This window comes from Erythrolamprus reginae, chromosome 13 (assembly GCF_031021105.1).
Source record: "Erythrolamprus reginae isolate rEryReg1 chromosome 13, rEryReg1.hap1, whole genome shotgun sequence".
Taxonomy (NCBI): Eukaryota; Metazoa; Chordata; class Lepidosauria; order Squamata; family Dipsadidae; genus Erythrolamprus; species Erythrolamprus reginae.
The window spans coordinates 11,584,349-11,607,390 of NC_091962.1; the positions used below are offsets into that span (position 1 = coordinate 11,584,349).

At 45.5% G+C, this 23,042-nt stretch overlaps 2 protein-coding genes across 4 annotated transcripts; both read left to right on the forward strand.

Annotated features, from left to right (window-relative positions):
* Positions 1–636: 636 nt before the first annotated feature.
* On the forward strand, positions 637–9,454 carry HAX1 (HCLS1 associated protein X-1). 2 transcript variants are annotated; one of them, XM_070766744.1, is made up of 8 exons: positions 637–746; positions 1,960–2,195; positions 3,152–3,312; positions 3,459–3,516; positions 7,974–8,083; positions 8,312–8,411; positions 8,614–8,731; positions 9,361–9,454. In XM_070766744.1, the coding sequence occupies exons 1-7, from the start codon at positions 703–705 to the stop codon at positions 8,709–8,711; spliced, it is 807 nt and encodes a 268-aa protein (XP_070622845.1). In that variant the 5' UTR covers positions 637–702; the 3' UTR covers positions 8,712–8,731; positions 9,361–9,454. The 2 variants fall into 2 exon arrangements, with proteins under 2 accessions (XP_070622845.1, XP_070622846.1); XM_070766745.1 differs by having other exon boundaries at positions 638–746; positions 8,614–8,727.
* Positions 9,368–22,524, forward strand: AQP10 (aquaporin 10). Of its 2 annotated transcripts, none has more exons than XM_070766743.1 (6): positions 9,368–9,457; positions 16,493–16,619; positions 17,473–17,610; positions 17,803–17,921; positions 18,965–19,182; positions 21,721–22,524. In XM_070766743.1, exons 1-6 carry the CDS (start codon positions 9,449–9,451, stop codon positions 21,983–21,985), a joined length of 876 nt encoding a protein of 291 aa, XP_070622844.1. In that variant the 5' UTR covers positions 9,368–9,448; the 3' UTR covers positions 21,986–22,524. The 2 variants fall into 2 exon arrangements, with proteins under 2 accessions (XP_070622844.1, XP_070622843.1); XM_070766742.1 differs by lacking the exon at positions 9,368–9,457 and adding an exon at positions 10,167–11,014.
* The last annotated feature ends 518 nt before the right edge of the window (positions 22,525–23,042 follow it).

Sequence of the window (23,042 nt, forward strand, 5' to 3'; positions counted from 1 at the left end):
GGTATTCTGTTTCGAGTAGAAGAGTGAAGTGCTCTTCCGGTGAAGTATTGAACAAATAACTCTTTTTTAAAATAGAGGTTCTCATAAAAAATTATTTTTTAAGATGTTCCTTAAAGTCCCTTTAAGAAATGGGAATGGGGGCTGTGAAGAAGCTTGTTTCCAGTACTTTATTTTGGCAATAACTCAAAAATAACTGAATAATAATATTATAATAACTGAAATAACTGAATAACAATAACTGAAAAATGGATCTTAAATGAAAGATCAGCCAAATTTAGAATATTGTCTTCACTGACAACTGAAATCAAGGCTTAACAGAGGTCCTCCCTTGGAGACTAGCCAGGAAATGCAAAAAAAGAGTTTTGTATTTTTAAAAAAAGTTTTTTTAAGTTTGGGATTTTTTCCTGACAAGTTTAACAAAAGGCCTAGGCGACTTTTAGAGGCGCGCGGACTTCAACTCCCAGAATTCCTCCCCCTCTTTGCTGGCTTTGCTTTAAACTTCTCTTGAGTTGATTCTGGGAGTTGAAGTCGCCCAGATGGAGAAGCGTCGCTTCGGAAGTGACGTTTTTTGGGGGGCCGAGTGGGACGATGTGAAACGGCGGGGCCTGCTTTACGGTAAGAGTTGCCTTTCGCGACGGGGTGGCGGAAGCGAGCGGCTGCTGCGCCTGGGAGAGCCGCATCACTTTACGGCCGCTGGGCGGAATGAGCGTTTTCGACCTTTTCCGAGGCTTTTTCGGCTTCCGGAGGTGAGATACGGGGGTCCCCTCGATAGGTCGGGCCCTCCGAGCCCCCTTTCCTGCCCCAGAAGCCTTCCAAGCGCCTGGAGTGGGCAGAAGCCTCACCGGTTGAAGCCATTCCTGGCCTGTGGCTTTGCAGGGGGGTTGGACCACCGAGTCCATCATCCCCTGCCCTCAGGAAGAATGGGGGAGCTGTCCATAAACGGGGGCCTCCCATGCCTGGGAAGATAATGCAGCACCGGTTGGACTCCTGCCTGCCTGCCAACCAAGGGAATACAGCCCTTCCTTCCCTCCCAGCTGGACTCTCTACCTGTTGTGCAAAATTATATGTATGTGTGTGTGTGTATACAGATATGAATGTCATTCCTCCATTTAACCTTCACAACGACCTTGTGAGGTAGACTGGACCCAGATTAATGCCAGACAGATAACACACACACAAAGGGAGAGAGTTCTGAGCTTCAGGATTTGAACCGGGGTCCTTCCTTGGTTGGCGTACATAGACCCACTCGGAAATCAAATCCTTGTTTATCTTAGTTTTAGTCCATTTGGCCTCTTTTATTGGGGTTTTTTAAAATAAAAAAATTCTGTGAAAATGTACAGTGGAGACTTGGAGTCTCCAGTTCATAGATTAGATACAGACAATGTATATTAGATAGATAGATGGATGGATGGATGGATGGATGGATGGATGGATGGATGGATGGATGGATGGATGGATAGATAATGAAGATAGATGTTTGTGAAAGAGAGAAAGATGTATATAGATAGAGATGTAGGTAGGTAGATAGATATGAAAATGGATAATGATGAAGGAAGATAGATAGATAGGTAGATAGACAGACTAGATAGATAGATAGATAGATAGATAGATAGATAGATAGATAGATAGATAGATGATAAAGATAGATAATAAGGATGAAGATCGATAGATAGATGATATAGATAGAGAAGAGATAGATGATGAAGGAAGGGAAAGAAGGAACATAATTGATAAAGGGAAGGAAGGAGATGGATAAGAGAAATAGACAAAGATGGATATCAAATATATATCGGGTAAATCAATAAATGATAGACATAATGTAAAAAAGTGTCAGACAACTATACGGATTTATAGATATCAATAGACATGAATAATAGAGAGATATCTATATCTATCTACATTATATCCATTGGACTGGCACATCTCTATTTCACTCTCTCCCTCCTCCCTCTCTTTCAGCACCCCCGACCCCTTTTGGGGGGCTTTCACCCGGGATGACGAGGATGACGAAGACGATGAGGACGATTTGGATTTTCAGGAAAACCAATTTTTCCCCGAAGGTTTCACTTTCGGCTACACTTTTGAACCGGGCGGGATTCACTTCCATGACCAATTTGGCTTCCAGGAGCTATTCCGGGATTTTAACAACTTCTTCAACGACATTGGAACCCGGAGTCTGCCTCCCCCGTCCTTTGGTGGGTGCCCTTCCGGGGGGAAGGGGGAGTCTGGCCCAGTTGATCTGGAGGGATAATCTGGCTTTGATCCAATGGTTCTTCCTTTCTTCCTTCCTTCCTTCCTTCCTTCCCTTCCTCCTTCCATTTCCTTCCTCTATTCTTTCCCCCCTTCCCTTCTTTCCTCTATTCCTCCCTCCCTTCTTCCCTCTTTCATTTGTTCCCCTCTATTCCTTCATTCCTCTATTTATTCCTTCCATTCTTCCTCCCTCTCCTTCTCTCCCTCTTTTCCTTCCTTCCCTCTATTCCTTCTTCCCTCCCTGCCTTACATTTTCTCCCTGTATTATTTCTTCCTTCCCTCGTCTTCCTTCCTTCCTCTCTTTATTCCTTCTTCCCTCTCTCTTACTTACTCCCCTCCCTCCTTCCCTCTATTCCTTCTTTCCTGTCTCTATTCCCCCCTCCCTTCTTTCCTCATTCCTTATTTCCTTTCTCTCTTTATTCCTTCCTTCCATCCATTCTTCTTTCCTCCCTCCCTCCCTCTCCCTCCCTCTTTCCTTCTTTCCCTCTATTCTTTCCTCACTTCCTTCCATTTCCTTCCTCTGTTATTCCCTCCTTCCTTCTTTCTCCCATTCCCCCCCTCCCTCCTCCTCTCAAATCATTCCTATCTCTAATTCTCCTATTCATCCTTTCTTTCTCCCTCCCTCTTTCCTTCTTTCCCTCTATTCCTTCCTCACTCCCTTCCATTTCCTTCCTCTGTTCTTCCCTCCTTCCTTCTTTCTCCCTTCCCTGCCTCCCTCCTTCTCTCAAATTCTTCATTCCTGTCTCTAATCCTCCCTCCCTTCTTTCCTTCCTTCCCTCTTTCCTTCCATCCTTTCTTTCTCCCTCCTTCCCTTTTTCCTTCCTTCCCTCTATTCCTTCCTCACTCACTCTCTCTCTTCCGTTTTTTTTTTCACACTTTCCATTTTTTCCCTTTTCCCCAGAATTCCCTCGCTTGGAATCCCGCCCACCGTCAGCCAGTCCCCCTGTTGATAAGACCCTCCGCGATTCAATGCTGAAATTCCCGGATAGCCGAAACCCCGGATCAGACGAGGGTCCCAATCCTCCAATTTCGGGGGGGAGACCTTGGGGCCCTTTTCGAGGGGTACGTTGGGCACTTGTAGGTTTTTTTGGGGGGAAATTGGCTCCTGCAACCCCCACTGACATCCCCTATTTGACTTAATTGTCCAAAGACTGTGATTATATATTTTTTCTCTTCTCCTCCTCCTCTTCCTCCTTCATTTTTTGCAGTTTCAAGAGAGCCAGTCGGAGTCCCCTGATCCAAAAGATTCTCGCAAAGAAGATGGAGGTCAGAAACTAAATTTTAGGGCAAAACACAATGTTAACCCTAGGGCAAATATTTGCAGCATTTCAGCCATTGGAGGATTCAGGGGGGAGAGCTAGCTATTTGCCGTCTTTATTTTAAAGATCTTGACAGCCAATCAACCGAGTCCTTTATTTGTGCTCATAGATTAGCATAAAGAAAGGCGGAAGCTTTTAAAGAAAAATCCATTATTTTTTAATAGATCAGGGGTCTCCAAATTTGTTGGCTTTAAGACTTGTAGGTGGATAGATAGATAGATAGATAGATAGATAGATAGATAGATAGGCAGGCAGGCAGGCACAGACAGACAGATGTGTAGTAGATATATATAGGTAGATGGGTATAGGTAGATGATAAATAGGTAGGTAGGATGGAAAGAGAGGGATGGATGGATAAATAGACAGAAAGACCTAGACAGACAGACATGTGTAGTAGACATATAGGTAAGTATAGGTAGATGATAAATAGGTGGGAGAGATATATATATTAGGTAGGAGATATATATATTTTAAATTCAGCAAAAACATGTGATATATGTGGATATGTGTTTTTGCCTAGAGGCAAAAAAGGAACTGTGACACTCCTTCAATATACCAGGGTGATCCAACAGGGAAAAAAACATATAGCCCCTCCCTGATACAAAGCGGAAGGGATCAGATCCTGTGGCCTAGAGGTTAATTCTCTGCCTTACAAGGCAGAGGCCCCAGGATCAAATCCCAGTAAGGGTATGGCTAGCTGATGAGGCCACAACAAGGCCGAAATAGTGCTATCCTAGTCTCTCTTAATTTATTTTTTTTAAAAAAATTCAGCAAAAACGTGGTACATACATACATACATACATACATGTCTTCAGAGAGGGGCGGCATACAAATCTAATAAATTATTATTATTATTATTATTATTATTATTATTATTATTATATGTACACACATACACATATCACATGTTTTTGCTGAATTTAAAATTAAGGGAGACTAGGATAGATCTATTTCGGCCTTGTTTTGGCCTCATCAGCTAGCCATACCCTCTCTGTCGAATTCTCTGCCTTGCAAGGCAAAGGCTGTAAGTTCAAATCCCAGTGTGAGAGGATATGGCTAGCTGATGAGGCCAGAACATATTTAGATTGGATTGGATTGGATTAGATTAGATTAGATTAGATTTATTAGATTTGTATGCCGCCCCTCTCTGGTGACTCGGAGCGGCTCACAACAGCAAAACACAGTACGAATCCAATAATTAAAAAAAACACAGTTAAAGCCCTTAATATAAAAAAACAGTCATACATATATATATATATACAGTGATCCCTCTATTATCGCGAGGGTTCCGTTCCAAGACCCCTCGCGATAATCGATTTTTCGCGATGTAGGGTTGCGGAAGTAAAAACACCATCTGCGCATGCGCGCCCTTTTTTCTATGGCCGCGCATGCGTAGATGGTGGAGTTTGCGTTCCCCGCCGCCCACGCAAAGGGGAAACCCCGATTTGGCTCCTCGCTGCTGCTGCGCTACCGAGCAGATCAGCTGCTGGGCGGCCGAAGGAACCTTCCCTGGGTCTTCCCCTCTTGCTGGCGGGCGGGCGAGCGGCGGGCATCAGCGAGGAGCCGGGGTTTCCCCTTTGCGTGGGCGGCCGGGAAGAGCCAGGTTGGGGGTTCGGGGGGGTGCTGGGAAGCCCCCCAGGCTGGCTGCGACCTTTTAAAACAGCCGCGCCGCTTCCCAGCTGACTCCCGAAGCCAAACCCGGAAGTGGTTTTTTTTTTAATTAATATTTTTTTTAAAATCGCGATATAGCGTTTCGTGAAGATTGAGATTGCGAAACTCGAGGGATCACTGTATATGTAGATTGTTCTACATATATATATGTAGATTGTTCTACATATATACAGTGATCCCTCGAGTTTCGCGTCCTCGAGCATCGCGAAAGGGCTATATCGCGAGTTTTCAACCCGGAAGTAAACAACACCATCTGCGCATTTTCTATGGCCACGCATGCGTAGATGGTGGAGTTTCCCCAGCTGGGAAGCAATAAGAGCAACGGGGTGGGCGGGGGAAGGCCGGGCGGCGCGCGCGCGGGGGGCTGCTTCCCAGCTGGGAAGCAATAAGAGCAACGGGGTGGGCGGGGGAAGGCCGGGCAGCGCGTGCGCGGGGGCCACTTCCCAGCTGGGAAGCAGCGAGAGCAACGGGGTGGGCGGGTGAAGGCCGGGCGGCGCGCGCACGGACAAGCGGCAGCAGTGAGGCGGCGGGGAAACCCCAATCTTCGGCTCCTCGCTGCTGCGGTGGAAGTAAAAACACCATCTGCGCATGCGCAGATGGTGTTTTTACTTCCGCACCGCTACTTCGCGAAAAATCGATCGTCGCGTGGGGTCCTGGAACGGAACCCTCGCGATGATCGAGGGACCACTGTATATGTAGATTGTTAGCTTCGTGCTGCTTTGAATATTGAATATATATTCAAAGCAGCACGAAGCTAACAACTTCAGCCTGAAGTTGTTATATATATATGTATATATATACATACACACACACACACACATAGAGAAAGATGGATAGATAGTAACAGGCAGACAAGCAGACAGACAGACAGAGATGTATATCAAATAGACAAAGATAGAAACATTTCAAAAATCCAATTAAAAACGAAAAGCTAAAACCAATACCCATGACCAAGGAATAAAAATAATTTTTTTTTAAAAGAAAGCTAATTTAGGATTGATGAAATCTGGTCATTCAAAACGTTCTCCACCAAAATTGATATAAAACGGGCCTACAAAGATAGATTATATCCACGTGAAGGAAACACTTCTTGGACTCTGGAATTCCCCGCCACCAGATAACGTTGGCCACCGAGTTACACAGGAGCTCAGAGGAAGGAACGATGGCAGCCCTAGCCTTATCTCTGCAGCTAAACCTTTTAAATAATCCCATTTATGACTTCAGATTAATAATTAACGGGCCTTTGCCACCTAATCTCATGCTGAGCGGTAGATAACTAAATTATAAACTCAAAAGCCTGAACCGCTTCCAACCCAAACAGACTATTTATGCCTTTTCGGGCGGCTTCGCTCCAAGTTTCTAGTCCTTGTTGTTGCAGAGCAAACACGGAACCTGCTTTTTTTTGTTGTCTTCTGGCCCAACGGCGTCATAACCTGAAAGTATTCAACTGCAGGGAGTCCTCGATTTACGACCAACTACTCACTTAGTGACCATTCAAAATACCTTGAAACCCCTGAGAAAGATACTATCTGGTTTCCTGAAGGTCGAAAGCGCCGGCCTTCCCTCTTAACGCCCACAAATTCACTTAATAGCCGTGGTGATTTACTTAACGACGGCCCAGTGGCGGGAAAACAGGTCATAAAAATTAATTTTGTGACGGCACGCTTGGTGACAATCCCAAATTACAACCGTTAAGGGACAGGTTTTCTTATCATCGTTACTTGAGGACCAGCACGTTTGGCTTCACGGTCATGGAAAATTGACAGGACCAAGGCAATAGGGTTGATATTCCTGGAGGCGTCTGTAATATGGTAAATGATTTAGCTTTACTAGATAAATGGTCAAAGCAATGGAAACTGCAGTTTAATGTTTCCAAATGTAAAATAATGCACTTGGGGAAAAGGAATCCTCAATCTGAGTATTGTATTGGCAGTTCTGTGTTAGCAAATACTTCAAAAGAAAAGGATTTAGGGGTAGTGATTTCTGACAGTCTCAAAATGGGTGAACAGTGCAGTCAGGCGGTAGGGAAAGCAAGTAGGATGCTTGGCTGCATAGCTAGAGGTATAACAAGCAAGAAGAGGGAGATTATGATCCCGCTGTATAAAATGCTGGTGAGACCACATTTGGAATACTGTGTTCAGTTCTGGAGACCTCACCTACAAAAAGATATTGACAAAATTGAACGGGTCCAAAGACGGGCTACAAGAATGGTGGAAGGTCTTAAGCATAAAACGTATCAGGAAAGACTTCATGAACTCAATCTGTATAGTCTGGAGGACAGAAGGAAAAGGGGGGACATGATCGAAACATTTAAATATATTAAAGGGTTAAATGAGGTTCAGGAGGGAAGTGTTTTTAATAGGAAAGTGAACACAAGAACAAGGGGACACAATCTGAAGTGAGTTGGGGGAAAGATCAAAAGCAACATGAGAAAATATTATTTTACTGAAAGAGGAGTAGATCCTTGGAACAAACTTCCAGCAGACGTGGTAGATAAATCCACAGTAACTGAATTTAAACATGCCTGGGGTAAACATAGATCCATCGTAAGATAAAATACAGGAAATAGTATAAGGGCAGACTAGATGGACCACGAGGTCTTTTTCTGCCGTCAGACTTCTATGTTTCTATGTTTCTAAGGCATGGGCTGTTCTGACTCCGAAACCCATAACTTCCTATCACCATTGTTCATTTTTTTCTCTATCTGGATCTCATTTTTTTTCCCCCTCGCAGATCTCGATTCTCAAGTGACGTCCAGAGGTTTGCAGGCCATTCTAACTCCCGCTCAGCCGCGATCGTATTTCAAAAGCGTCTCGGTCACTAAAGTGATGGGACCCGATGGGGTGAGTTTCATAAAACATCCACGCCATATTCTTAACCATATTTTTTACGTTGTTGGTTTTTTTTATACCAAATGACAATCCGTTATTTCATTTTCAAATGTGTGTCTCGCCTTTCAAGTTTCTAGTCCTCACCGTTTCCCTCAAAAACCATTTCAAACCGCCGAAAGCCGTTTCTCTGAATTTTACGCCCTTTCTCTCCCGCTCCACCCCCAAATCTCCTGGTTTTAGACAGTCGAGGAACGCCGGACGGTGAGGGACAGCCAGGGCCACGAGGAAACCGTCGTTACTCGGAGCCTGGGGCCCGACGATGGCCCGACGAGAGACCCACGTGAGTCACAGGAGGAGCCTCTTCCCAACTGCCATCCTTTTTTTTAAAAAAACCCCTATTTTTGGCCAGAGGCTGCCAACACATGTTTCTAGTCCTCATGGCTACCTAGGGCAAAGCCAGTAACATCGAAACTGGGCAAGCCAAAGAATCAGGAACATGAATGGGAATAAAACATCAGGAGGGATTTTTTTTCCCCTCACAGGAGATCCGGACCCCTTCGGCTCCGGCCCAAGCGGAGACCTGAGTGATACGAGTTCGATTCTCAACACCTTTTTCCGTCGCTGGTTCCCGAATCAATAATTCTGCTGACAGAGAGGCAGGTAGGGCGAAGGATCCAGGCATTCCGATGGCGTTTTCTCCGCCTTGCCCTGCGTATGGTTCAGTTCGGTCTGGTAGTGAAGGCCAGGGACCAGGAGAATGGGAGTTCTAGTGCTGCCTTAGGCATGAAGGCCAACTGGGCGACTTTGGGCCAATTGCCAGGAGACCGGAAGTTCTAGTTCCACCTTAGGCATGAAGGCTGATTGGGTGACTTTGGGCCAACCACCAGGAGACTGGGAGTCCTAGTTTCACCTTAGACATGACAGCCACCTAGGTGCCTTTGAGCCAATCAACAGGAGACCGGAAGTTCTAGTTTCACCTTAGGCATGAAGGCCAATTGGGTGACTTTGGGCCAGTCACCAGGAGACTGGGAGTTCTGGTCCCATTTCAGGTATGAAAGCTGACTGGGTGCCTTTGGGTTAATCACCAGAAGACTGGGAGTTCTAATTCCACTTGAGGTATAAAAGCTGGCTGGGTGTATTTGGGCCAATCATCAGTTACAGGATTGCCGTGGGGAAAATAGGAAAGAATATATATATATACCGTATGTACGTATGTATGTATGTATGATGCACATATAACTGCATGGATATGGATATATATTTATATATATATTGTCATTTTATCCCAGGTTTCTATGCATTTCCCGACCTTGCTTCTACTTTCTGCTCCACTCGTCTTCTTCGTAGCCTGAAAATAGGACAAATAAAACTATATTTATGCTTCAGGTTGGTCCACGTGCTATTTTTTTTTCTCCCTTTGAAGATTTATTTTGGAGGGGGGGGCAGGGAGAGCAAGAAATTACCCTGGCAAAATCCTAAGACCCTGTCGAAGCTACTTGTCTGGATTCCGAGTCTGGGCATACTGCGGGTAGATGGCTCCTGGAACTGGAGGTTCTCCAATGCCGACGGAGAGGCATCACAGGTCATCTCTTGACTCACGACCTCCATTGAGCCCGTTGCTAAGTGAATACCCCATCCCCCTTGTCTCCACTCGTTGGAAAGGGGATGACCAGTCAGTTGCCTTTAGCATCCAAATTTCAATCGTGACCCCACCAACCACCCACCCCAGAAATGACGCAATGGTCGTAAGCGTGAAAAATCACAGTTGGTCCTTCTGAGAGAAAATTGGTCGTTCTGAGGTCACAATTGGTCCTTCTGAGAGAAAATTGGTCGTTCTGAGGTCATGATTGGTCCTGAGAGAAAATTGGTCATTCTGAGGTCACAATTGGTCCTTCTGAGAGAAAATTGGTTCTTCTGAGGTCACAATTGGTCTTTCTGAGATCACAATTGGTCGTTCTGAGAGAAAATTGGTCATTCTGAGATTACAATTGGTCATTCTGAGAGAAAATTGGTCATTCTGAGATTACAATTGGTCGTTCTGAGGGAAAATTGGTCATTCTGAGTCAGAATCGGTCAACTCCACTTTTTTTTTCAGGACTGTTGCAACTTCGGCCACTAAAACGAAAGGACATAAGTCGAGGACATATATTAGAACCACAGACCCTCAGTTTCTGGATGGCGGTCTTTCATCACTTTTTCCCCCCCTCAACAGATTTCTAAATTAAAATAAATTAACACCCCCCTTTTTTCCTGGATTCAAACCCACCCCCCCTAAAACCGCCCTCCCCGCCTTGACTTCGGGGCCGCAGCCTTGGCCCCCGTCCAACCTGGCACGACTCTCCTTGGGTGTGTCCTGTGTGCGAGAGAGGCCTACGTAGGCACAACACCCGTGGGCCACTCTGTGTGTGTGTGTTTGTGTGCTGTTCCAACATCCCAAAGGGCAAGGCCGGCGGAGAATGCCAAGACGCCAAAACGGGTGCCAACCCTTCGCACCCAACGCCCGGGGAAAAACGGGGTGGGAGAATACCCCAACCTTGGCCGAACGACCCTCCCCGCTTCAGCAAGTCTACCTTTCCTCTGAAGGGTTGCAGAGGCGAGCTGGACCTCTCCCCTCGGCCATCCGGCCTCCGTCCCGCCCGCTGACCCATTGGCCCGTATCCCTTCCCTTGCCTCCTCTGTCCTTTGCCCTTACGTAACCAGGTGGCCAGGTAATTAATCAACCCTGAAGCTATTATCATCTTCATTGCCCGGTCAAGGAGCTTTGTGGTGGAGGCGTATTTATATATGTATATACATATATATATATTATCTTGCACCAGCCCGATTCTCTCTTTCGCCATGTCTTACGCCCGCTGGCTGGGCACACTTCGAACCCGTTGCCGGCTTCGCAGCTACCTCCTGCGGCAATGCCTGGCTGAGTTCCTGGGCGTCTTTCTTTTAATTGTGAGTTTTCCCGGGGGGGGGGGGGGGAGGTCGGGGGGGGGAGCTTTGCAGCTGGATTGAGGGTGGGTGGCATTTCTCCAGGTGGGCATCTCCGCTGGGGGCTTAAAAAGAGGTGCCCTGCAGGCGGAAAGGTAATTTGGCGGTGCGTTGGGAAGGTTTGGGGAGGGCAAGGTGGGAATTGGCGGGGGGTGGGGGCTAATTTTGGGAAAGACAAAACCAAATTGAAGGTTGAAGGGGGGTGTTTGATGAGGGTCTTGGAAGCTGTGAACGAAAGGAGATAGAGAAGATAATAAGTTATAGCAGTGGGAAAATAAAATTTCCTTCCTCCCACCCTGCTTCCTTCCTTCCTTTCTTTTCTTCTTTCCTTCCTCCCTCCCTGCTTCCTTCCTTCTTTCTTTCCTTCTTTCCTCCCTCCCTCCCTGCTTCCTTCCTTCTTTCTTCTTTCCTTGCTTCCTCCCTGCTTCCTTCCTTCTTTCTTTTCTTCTTTCCTCCCTCCCTCCCTGCTTCCTTCTTTCTTTTCTTCTTTCCTTCGTCCCTCCCTGCTTCCTTCCTTCCTTCTTTCTTTTCTTCTTTCCTCCCTCCCTCCCTGCTTCTTTTTTCCCTTCCTTCGTTCTTCCTTTCCCTCATTCCCTCTCTTCCTCTCTTCTCTCTCTCCTTATCCTTTTCTCAGTTTCCCTTATTCCCTGCCTTTGTCTTTCCTTTCTCTCTATACCTCCTTTCTCTCTCCCTCATTCCCTTCCTTTCTTCTGTCCCTATTCCTTCTCACCCTCCCTCTCTCCTTCCCTTGCCTTTCCTTCCTTTCCCCTCCTATTCCCTCCCTTCCTCGTCCTTTCCTTCTTCCCTCTCCCTTGTTCCCTTCCTTTATTCCTTCCGTATCCTTCCCACTCCCTTCCCTCTTCCTCCTTTCCTTCCTTCCTTCCCTATCGTTTCCATTCCCCTTTTCCTTTCCTTCCCTTTTACTCCTTCCTTCCTTCCTTCCTTCCCTATCGTTTCCATTCCCCTTTTCCTTTCCTTCCCTTTTACTCCTTCCTTCCTTCCTTCCTTCCTTCCTTCCCTATCGTTTCCATTCCCCTTTTCCTTTCCTTCCCTTTTACTCCTTCCTTCCTTCCTTCCTTCCTTCCTTCCTTCCGCTTTTGAGTAGCCTCTGTCGGCTTTTATGCTCTTTTGCAAATCTCAGTGCAGCTTGCAAACTGCAGCCTCCTCTCCACTTGGTTGTCTCGTCTCTTAAAAGATAAAATTATCGAAAACACACGCCTTGCCTTTCACCGAGAAGACATTGGGGTCAAAACCTGCGTGCTTTTGTGCGTGTAAATCCACCTCTTTTTGCACCACCGGCGTTTTCACGCAACGGACCTGCGGCTGACCTGTCAAGTTATTTATTTGCTCGGAGGGGATATTTTGCCCTCCCTCGTACATCTTTAACTAAAAGTGCAAATATTCCCTTGTCTTATAAACAGCTGCAGGGGAGACAGAAATCTCCAACTACTGGTAGTCCTCGTTTAATGACGGTTCAAAGTTAGAACGGAAAAAGGGATTTGGAGCCATTTGGGGAGTGTTGTATTGGCAGTTTTCTGCTAGCAAAAACTTCCGAAGAGGATCGTGATTTCTGACGGTCTCAAAATGGGTGAACAGTGCAGTCAGGCGGTAGGGAAAGCAAGTAGGATGCTTGGCTGCATAGCTAGAGGTATCACAAGCAGGAAGAGGGAGATTGTGATCCCACTGTATAGAGCACTGGTGAGACCCCCATTTGGAATAATACTGTGTTCAGTTCTGGAGACCTCACCTACAAAAAGATATTGATAAAATTGACCGGTCCAAAGAAGGGCTACAAGAATGGTGGAAGGTCTTAAGCATAAAACGTATCAGGAAAGACTTCATGAACTCCATCTGTACAGTCTGGAGGACAGAAGGAAAAGGGGGACATGATCGAAACATTTAAATATGTTAAAGGGTTAAATAAGGTTCAGGAGGGAAGTGTTTTTAATAGGAGAGTGAACACAAGAACAAGGAGGCACAATCTGAAGTTAGTTGGGGGAAAGATCAAAAGCAACATGAGAAAATATTTGAGTGAAAGAGTAGTAGAGGCTTGGAACAAACATCCAGCAGACGTGGTTGGTCAATCCACAGTCACTGAATGTAAACACGCCTGGGATAAACATAGATCCACCCTAAAATGAAATACAGGAAATAGTATAAGGGCAGACTAGATGGACCAGGAGGTATTTTTCTACTGTCAATCTTCTATGTTTTTCACACTTACGACTGTTGCCACATCTCTCTGGTCACGTGATCAAAGTTCATACTCATATTTGCTTTATTTTATTTTTTTTTAAAGTTTTTATTGAAATTTTAAAATTTCATAATTTATTTCTGATAAAATGTGGAGCTCATATTTGCAACGGTCACGCGATCCCTTTTTTGTGACCTGGGAAAACCAGATTGTCTTTAAAAACTGCCTGGAATTCACTTTAACAATGGTCGCAAAATGGGGCAATACTCACTTAACGACCGTCTGGCTCAGCGAGAGAAACTTGGGACTCTGCCCTGCGTAACTGACACCTGCGTAATTGACACCTTTCCAATGACAACCCCTGTCATTCCTGCCCACAAGGGAGCGAGATAAAACGGCGAGCCAATCCACGCAGCTAAAAGGGAAAAAAAAGTAGGTTATTATAAACATAAATCAACCTTACGGCCTAGATTTCTCGCCGCAGGGAGTTGCCAGTATCTATCCAAAGATTCTTCCCAACCTCCATCCTCTTTGTGGCTGTCAATCACCCCCAGGAGAAATTCCTTTGGATTCGGAAAGCGTTTATTTGGGACCGAGAACGGTGAAGCCGGCTGAGCCGGTTCGGCCTCTTCTTGACCGAATTTGGCAAACGGGCTCTCTTGACCCGCAGGCTCGTTTTCGGCTCAATTTCCCTACTGTCGTAGTTGACCAACAATGTTGCCCTTAGTGACGGCGAAGATGCCCAACGCCAGCAGTTCTTTGCCCAGAATCTGGGAAGGCTCATAGAATCATAGAGTTGGAAGGGACCTCCAGGGTCATCAAGTCCAACCCCCTGCTCAACGCAGGATACATCAAACCATCCCAGAAAGATGACTGTCCAGTCTCTGTTTGAAGACCTCCAGGGGAGGCGAGGGCACCACCTCCTGTGGCAAAGTGTTCTACCGGTTTATCACCCTTACTGTCAGAAAGTTTTTTCTGATATTATTATTATTATTATTATTATTATTATTATTATTATTATTATTATTATTAAATAAATAAATAAATTTATATGCCGCCCCTCTCCGTAGACTCGGGGTGGCTTACAGCAGTAATAGAAAAACAATATACAATACAAATCTAATAATTAAAACTAAAAAATAATTAAAACCTGGAAAGAAGTGCAGAATGAAATAAATAAGATGTTAAACATTAAGTGGATAATTACAAAAGAAATAGCGGTATTAGTTAAACAAAGAGAACTGAGAGATTTTAAAGAAATAAAAACTGCAGCATTGGAAAGCGCTCAAGCAGTAGTGGTATTGGGTTGGAAAGAGGCTAAAAATGGACATTACAGAATTGGTACTGGTAGATGGTGGATCACATTCTCTTGGAAATTATGGAAATAAGATTAAACAACTTTAATGAAAACAAAGTGGAAAAACTGATTTAACGATGGGACAAGGTGAAAGATTATATGTTCAGTAAAATTTGCGACGAAAAAGTGAAAAATAAACTCCAATCACTCTTTGAATTGTAAATAAATGCAAATCAGAGCTCAGGAAATAACAGAATATATACTTGTAAATATTTGAACCCCCCCAATTGGTGGTGGGGAATGTATGTTTAGTCGGGTGATGGGAACACATGCACAGAACACTGTTGTATATTGTTTGTATTGTCTTATGTATGTGCAGAAACTAATGAAATATTTTTTTAAAAAAAATACAAATCTAATAATTAAAACTAAAAACCCATAATTTAAAAAACATGCACACAACCTACCATACATAAACAATATAGGCCTGGGGAAGTTATCTCAGTTCCCCGATGCCTGATGACAGAGGTGGGTTTTAAGGAGCTTACGAAAGGCGAGGAGGGTGGAGGCAATTCTGATCTCTGGGGGGAGTTGGTTCCAGAGAGTCGGGGCCGCCACAGAGAAGGCTCTTCCCCAGGGTCCCGTCAAACGACATTGCTTAGTCGACGGGACCCGGAGAAGGCCAACTCTGTGGGACCTAACCGGTCGCTGGGATTCGTGCGGCAGAAGGTGGTCCCAGAGATATTCTGGTCCGATGCCATGAAGGGCTTTATAGGTCATAACCAACACTTTGAATTGTGACTGGAAACTGATCGGCAGCCAATGCAGACTGCGGAGTGTTGGTGTAACATGGGCATATTTAGGGAAGCCCATGATTGCTCTCGCAGCTGCATTCTGCACGATCTGAAGTTTCTGAACACTCTTCAAAGGTAGCCCCATGTAAAGAGCGTTACAGTAGTCGAGCCTCGAGGTGATGAGGGCATGAGTGACTGTGAGTGAAGAAGGAAGGAAAGGAAGGATGAAAAAGAAAGGAGGAGAGAAGAAAAAGAAAGAGGGAGGGAAGAAATGACAGAGGAAGGAATAGAAAAAAAGAAGGAAGGAAAGGAGGAAGAAGGGAGGGAGGAAGAAGGGAAAAAAGATGGGAAGGAATGGAGAGAGGGAGGGAGAAAGAAGAGAAAAAGGAAGGAAAGAAGACAGGAGGGACGGAAGGAGGAGGAAAGGATAGGAAGGAATATTTATTTATTTATTATTTATTTATTTATTTTATTTATTTATTTTGTCCAATACAGAATACACATTGAAGAGAAAGATATGTAATAATATATATAAAGAAAAGGATAGAAGAAAGATATAAAAATGGAGGAGAAGATATATGAAAGGAAGAAAAGATATGAGATAAAGGAGAGACAATTGGACAGGGGACGGAAGGCACACTGGTGCACTTATGCACGCCCCTTACTGACCTCTAAGGAACCTGGGGAGGTCAATCGTGGATAGTCTAAGGGGAAAAAGTTGGGGGTTAGGGGTTGACACTACTGAGTCCGGTAATGAGTTCCACGCTTCGACAACTCGGTTGCTGAAGTCGTATTTTTTACGGTCAAGCTTGGAGCGGTTAATATTAAGTTTGAATCTGTTGCGTTTGAAGCTGAAGTAGTCATTGACAGGTAGAACGTTGCAGCATATGATCTTGTGGGCAATACTTAGATCGTGTTTTAGGCGACGTAGTTCTAAGCTTTCTAGATCTAGAAAGAGGGAAGGAAGGAAAGAAGGAGAATAAGGGGAAGGGAGGAAGGAAAGGAGAGAGGAGAAGGAAGGAAGGAAGGAAGGAAGGACAGGAGGGAGGGAGGGAGGATAGTTTAACAGGGAATAGGTGGGAATCAGGATAAGACAGAGACCAGCCTTAATTTTTCTTTTAATTTCAATTTCAATTTAATTTTCCTTCTTTTTCTAGGTCATCACGCTCAGCGCCTCGGCCCAAAGCGTCACCAGCGAAGGGACCAAAGGCAATTTTTTAAGTTCCTCCTTAGCCAGCGGTGTTGCTGTTATGGTGGCCGTCCACCTCTCGGGGGGCGTCTCAGGTGAGCTCCCCCCCTGCATACCTGTCTCCCCTCCCCCCAACCCACCCAAGTCTCCCTCCCCCATGGGGAGACCAGACAGGCAGTGGATGGTAGCTGGATGGACAGCTGGACGGAGATGCAGGCCTTGGGTTTACCTGTCATTAAGTGACTTGCCCGTCGTTAAATGAAATCACTATCTAATGAGTGGTTATATCTATTTTCTATCAGAAAATGATGGGGAAAGATCATAAATCACACCCCACTTAAAGTATCAGGGCTGGGGGATTCTGGGAGTTGAAGCCCACTCCTCTTAAACTGACCACAAAGTGAAGAAATATTATAATAGTGTATAATGATGTTGGTGTTGATTGACAGGAATCTCTCTTTCTCTCTTCTTCTCTTTCTTTATCTCATTTTCTTTCTCCCTCTCTCTTTCTTCTTTCTCTCTTTCTCTCATTCTCTTTCTCTCTCTCTCCCTCTCTTTCTCTCCCTCTCCCTCTCTCCCCCCTCTCTCCATCCTTTTCTCTTTCTCTCGTTCTTTCTCTCTCTCATTCTCTCCCTTTCAGCCTCTATTTCTCTCTCCCCCTCTCTCTTTCTCTTTCTTTCTTTCTCTCTCGTTCTTTTTTCTCTTTCTCTCTTTTTCTGTTTTTCTCTCTCCCTCTCTTTCTCTCATTCTCTCTTTCTCCTGTTTCTCTCCCTTTCTCTTTCTCTCTCTCTTTCTCTTGTTCCTTCTCTCGTTCTCTCTCTCTTTCATCGTGTTTCTCTCTTGTTCTCTTTCTCTTTTTCCTTCTCTTTCTCTCCTTCTCTTTCTCCCTCTCGTTTTCTCTCATTCTCCCTCTCTCCCACTCCCTCCCTCCCTCTCTCTCTCCCCCAGGAGGACACCTGAACCCAGCCTTCTCGCTCGCCCTGTGCCTCCTGGCTCAGTTTCCCTGGTGGAAACTGCCCCTTTATATTCTCATCCAACTCCTGGGGGCCTTCGCGGGGGCCGGCACAGTCTACGTCCTTTATTACGGTAACCCGATCGCTTCGGTGAAGACGTTGGGGGTGGGTGGGGATCCCCTTCTGGGTCACCATGGCTGGACACCCTTGGTCCTGCAGAGGCCAGAATCAAGAAGGCTTGGGTGATCTTGGAGGGTAGAAGGAACGCTGAGGACTACTCACTTAAAAAGGCTGTTCCAAGGATCATCTCTCTCTCTCCTGGCAGACGCCATCCACAGCTACAGCAATGGGACCCTGAGAGTGACAGGGCCTCGGGAAACGGCCTCCATCTTTGCCACCTATCCGGCCCCTTACCTGTCCATCCCGAATGGATTTTTTGACCAGGTGAGATAAGCAGCCATCTCCTGCAGGCTTCTGGGTTATTGGTTCTGCTGATGCTCACCCCGATCCTTCCTGCTTCCCTTCCTTCCTCCCTTGTCCTTCCTTTTCTTCCCTCTCTTCCTCCCTTCCCTATCCTACATTCCTTTCCTTCCTTCCTTTCCTCGCCCACATCCTCCTTTCCTTTACTCTTTTCTTTCCTTTCCTTCTTTCCTTTCCTTATCTTTCCTTTCTTTATCCTTCCTTTCCTCTTCTTTCCCTGCCGACATCCTCCTTTCCTTTCCTTCTTTCCTTTCCTTTCTTTTCTCTTTCCTTTCCTTCTTTCCTTCCCTTCTTTCCTTTCCTTCTTTCCTTTCCTTTCCTTTCCTCTCTCCTTTCCTTTCCTCTTTTCTTCTTTTCTTTCCTTTTCTTTCATTCTTTCCTTTCCTTATCTTTCCTTTCCTCTTCTTCCTTTCCTCTCCTCTCCTTTCCTTCCTTTCCTTCTTTTCCCTTCTTTCCTTTCCTTTCCTCTCCTCTTCGTCCTTCCCATTCCTTTCTTTCCTCTTTCCTTTCCTTCTTTTCTTCCCTTCTTTCCTTCTTTCCTTTCCTTTCCTCTCCTCTTCTTCCTTTCCATTCCTTTCTTTCCTCTTTCCTTTCCTTCTTTCCTTTCCTTTCCTCTCCTCTTCTTCCTTCCCATTCCTTTCTTTCCTCTTTCCTTTCCTTCTTCCCTTCCTTTCCTTTCCTCTCCTCTTTCCTTTCCTTCTTTTCTTTCCTTTTCTTTCATTCTTTCCTTTCCTTATCTTTCCTTTCTTTATTTTTCCTTTCCTCTCCTCTCCTTTCCTTCTTTCCTTTCCCCTCCTTTCCTTTCCTTTTCTACCTCTCCTCTCCTTCCCTTTTCCCTTTCCTTTCCTCTATTCCTCCCTTCCTTCTTTCCTTCCTTCTATTTCTTCTTTTCCTTCCCCTCTCTCCTTCCTCTCATTTTCTCTTCATTTTCCTCCCTCCTTCTCTCCCTCCCTTCCTCGTTCCCCCCTGCTGCTGCTTCTCCTACCATCCCCCTTTTACCTTCCCAGGTGCTGGGCACAGGAGTCCTGGTGTTAGGTATCCTGGCCATAATCGATGCCCGTAACAAACGCATCCCACCGGGATTGGACCCCTTGGCCGTGGGTCTCCTGGTCTTCGCCCTCAGCGTGGCAATGGGGGCCAACTGCAGCTGCGCCATCAACCCAGCTCGGGATTTGGGCCCACGGTTGTTTACCTACGTTGCTGGGTGGGGTCCTCAGGTGTTCAGGTGAGTGTGTTTCCATCATTCCTACCCAGGTGAAGCTGATTAGCTTAACAAATGCAACAAGAAGGGTCATATAAACAGGACAAAGCTCACTTAAGCACTTAGCGGCATCATAAGGTGAAGGTCCCCAGGGCGGGAGGTTGGACTAGATACAATAGAGCAGTGTTTTTCAACCAGTGTGCTGCGGCACCATAGTGTGCCGCGAGACATGGTCAGGTGTGCCGTGAAGCTCAGAGAGAAAGAAAGCAAGAGAGAAAGCAAGAGAGAGAGAGAAAGAAAGCAAGAGAGAGAAAGAGAGAGAGAGAGAAAGAGAACAAGAGAGAGAGAAAGAAAGAGAGAGAGAAAGAGAACAAGAGAAAGCAAGAGAGAGAAAGAGAACAAGAGAGAGAGAAAGAAAGCAAGAGAGAGAAAGAGAACAAGAGAGAGAGAAAGAAAGAAAGAGAAAGAAAGCAAGAGAGAGAGAAAGAGAACAAGAGAGAAAGAAAGCAAGAGAGAGAGAAAGAACAAGAGAAAGGAAGAGAGAGAGAAAGAGAAAGAGAGAGAAAGAAAGCAGAGAGAAAGCAAGAGAGAGAGAAAGAAAGAGAAAGAAAGAAAGAGAGAGAGAAAGAACAAGAGAAAGGAAGAGAGAGAGAAAGAGAGAAAGAGAGAGAAAGAAAGCAGAGAGAAAGCAAGAGAGAGAAAGAAAGCAAGAGAGAGAGAAAGAGAACAAGAGAGAAAGAAAGCAAGAGAGAGAGAGAACAACAGAAAGGAAGAGAGAGAGAAAGAGAGAGAAAGAGAGAGAAAGAAAGCAAGAGAGAGAGAGAGAAAGCAAGAGAAAGAGAGAGAGAAAGAGAACAAGAGAGAAAGAAAGCAAGAGAGAGAGAAAGAGAACAAGAGAGAAAGAAAGCAAGAGAGAGAGAAAGAGAACAAGAGAGAAAAAAAGCAAGAGAGAGAGAAAGAACAAGAGAAAGGAAGAGAGAGAGAAAGAGAAAGAAAGCAGAGAGAGAAAGAAAGCAAGAGAAAGAGAGAGAGAAAGAGAACAAGAGAGAAAGAAAGCAAGAGAGAGAGAAAGAACAAGAGAAAGGAAGAGAGAGAAAGAGAGAGAGAGAAAGCAGAGAGAGAGAAAGAAAGCAAGAGAAAGAGAGAGAGAAAGAGAACAAGAGAGAAAGAAAGCAAGAGAGAGAGAAAGAGAACAAGAAAGAAAGAAAGCAAGAGAGAGAGAAAGAACAAGAGAAAGGAAGAGAGAGAGAAAGAGAGAGAAAGAAAGCAAGAGAGAGAGAAAGAAAGAAAGAAAGAAAGAGAGAGAGAAAGAACAAGAGAAAGGAAGAGAGAGAGAAAGAGAGAGAAAGAAAGCAGAGAGAGCAAGAGAGAGAGAAAGAGAACAAGAGAGAAAGAAAGCAAGAGAGAGAGAAAGAACAAGAGAAAGGAAGAGAGAGAGAAAGAGAGAGAAAGAAAGCAGAGAGAAAGCAAGAGAGAGAGAAAGAAAGCAAGAGAAAGAGAGAGAGAAAGAGAACAAGAGAGAAAGAAAGCAAGAGAGAGAGAAAGAGAACAAGAGAAAGAAAGAGAGAGAGTAAGAGAGAGAAAGAAAGCAAAAGAGAGAGAGAGAAAGAGAGGGAGGGAAGGAGAGAGAGAGAGAAAGACATAAAGGGAGGTAGGGAGGGAGAGAGAAAGAGAGCAAGAATGAGAGGAAGGAAGGAAGAGAAAGAAAGAGGGATGGAGAGAGAGAAAGAAAGAGGAAGGAAGGGAGAGAAAGAGGGAGGGAGAAAGAAATAGAGCGAAGGGGAGGAAGAGAGAGAGAGATAATTTTTTTGTCCAAACTTTTTTTAGCCCCCCCCCCCCAATGTGCCCCAGGGTTTCATAAATGTAAAAAATGTGCCGAGGCTCAAAAAAAAGTTGAAAATCACTGCAATAGAGCATATAAAACATTTGCCAGACCAATCCTTGAATACAGCTCATCTGTCCTGGAACCCACACCGCATTTCGGACATAAACCCTCTAGAAAATGCCCCGAGATACTTTACTAAGAAGAGCCCTCCACTCCTCTACACGCAGCAGAACACCCTCTGCAACTAGACGTACAATCCTAGTAAGCTTAGAACTATGTCGCCTTAAACACGACCTAAGCAGAGCCCTTAAAATCATCAGCTATGACCTCCTTCTTGTCAACAACTCAACAAACGAATCCCAGCGGCCGATAAGGTCCCACAGAGTTGGCCTTCTCCGGGTCCCGTCGACTAAACAATGTCGTCTGGCGGGCCCCAGAGGAAGAGCCTTCTCTGTGGCGGCCCCGGCCCTCTGGAATCAACTCCCCCCGGAGATTAGAACTGCTCCCACCCTCCTTGTCTTCCGTAAACTACTTAAGACCCACCTTCGGAGAGGGGCGGCATACAAATCTAATAAATTATTATTATTATTATTAAATGAGTGTGGGCACGTACGAGCGTACTTGCACACACAAACACTTTTGGCCTGCGAACTCTGTTAACCGGTTCAAGCCTACCTTTATTCGCCCCTCGATCTCTCTAGCTTCACCTTCCTTCTCTTGTTTTTTTGGTCGTCCAGCGCCGGACACTGTTGGTGGTGGGTTCCCATCGCCGCCCCCATGTTGGGGGCCACGGTTGGGACGGTGGTCTACCAATTCGGAGTCGAGTTTCATCACCCGGCAGACCCGAAGGAGGCGGAGGAGTCGATGCCGGATAAACTGGAGCTCAAAGGCGAGAAAGAGACGGATCTACCTGTTTACGTCGTGAACGCCTACGCCGAATCGTGGACGGGGAACGGCCCGGAGTCTCATTCATCTGGTGAACCCCCAAAACGAGACCTTTAACCAGGATGTTAAGGGAGGAATCTCCCCTTCTTCGTTCCTGTTGGATGTCTTCCTAAATTTGGGAAATTTTGTACCTTGGAAAGGGAGATTTGAGAGGTGGCGACTGAAACAGACATTGGGTATCCGAGGAAGGGCCCATCCTTCCGTCGTGTGCCGAGGCCCGAGTTTGGCACAAGCAGGGGGGCCTTTTTGGTGGTGGCCCCTTCTCTGCATTACAAATCAGCAAGGATTATGGTTTTTTGGGGTGGAAAATGGGCATCTGAGCTCCCCGAGTCTATTCCAAATCTCCAACAAGCATAGCCAGGGACCGCTGACCCCGGTGACTTCCCGGGAAAACCGGAACCAAGACAGGCACGATTTTGGCCAGCTCTTTTCAGACTCTTTCTTTTCCCATGTTCGGAGTCGGTTAAAACGTCGCTTCTTTTTTCACGGCATTAAGAGGAACACTGGAGAAGATATGAGCTAAGGATTTTGTTGCAGTGGTGTCCAAAGTCCCACATTTTATCAGAAATAAATTATTTATTTTCACCTCGGCATAACGACCGACCGTCCTTGATTTGCCACAGTTCATTTAGTGACGGAAGTTTACACCGGCACGGGGGGAAAAGTGACTGAGGACAATTCCTCGCACTTTATTTATTATTTTATTTATTATTAATTAGATTTCTATGCCCTATTGACTCATCATAGAGTAGTAGATCCTTGGAACAAACTTCCAGCAGACGTGGTAGATAAATCCACAGGAAGTGAATTGAAACATGCCTGGGATAAACCAAGATCCATCCTAAGATAAAATACAGAAAATAGTATAAGGGCAGACTAGATGGACCAGGAGGTCTTTTTCTGCCGTCAGACTTCTATGTTTCTATGTTTCTATCAGTGGCAGCAATCTGCTTAACAATGGGTGGCGAGGAAGGTAGTAAAACTCCCCTAACAAATATCGCACTTAACCACAGAAATGTTGCGGTCGTAAGTTGAGGACTCTCCGTATTAAGATGCCAGACCTATTTGAGAAAGGAAGGACGGACGGGGAAACTGAGGAAGCAAAGTTCACTCG

Bases quoted from the DNA above. Each gene is read 5' to 3' on its own strand.
- HAX1 (XM_070766744.1), top strand. From the start codon at position 703: ATGAGCGTTTTCGACCTTTTCCGAGGCTTTTTCGGCTTCCGGAG. The intron at 2,196-3,151 runs GTGGGTGCCCTT...CCTTTTCCCCAG, and splicing joins TCTGCCTCCCCCGTCCTTTG to AATTCCCTCGCTTGGAATCC. The intron at 3,517-7,973 runs GTCAGAAACTAA...TCCCCCTCGCAG, and splicing joins TTCTCGCAAAGAAGATGGAG to ATCTCGATTCTCAAGTGACG.
- AQP10 (XM_070766742.1), top strand. From the start codon at position 10,856: ATGTATATACATATATATATATTATCTTGCACCAGCCCGATTCTCTCT. The intron at 11,015-16,492 runs GTGAGTTTTCCC...TTCTTTTTCTAG, and splicing joins TGGGCGTCTTTCTTTTAATT to GTCATCACGCTCAGCGCCTC. The intron at 17,611-17,802 runs GTAACCCGATCG...CTCTCCTGGCAG, and splicing joins AGTCTACGTCCTTTATTACG to ACGCCATCCACAGCTACAGC.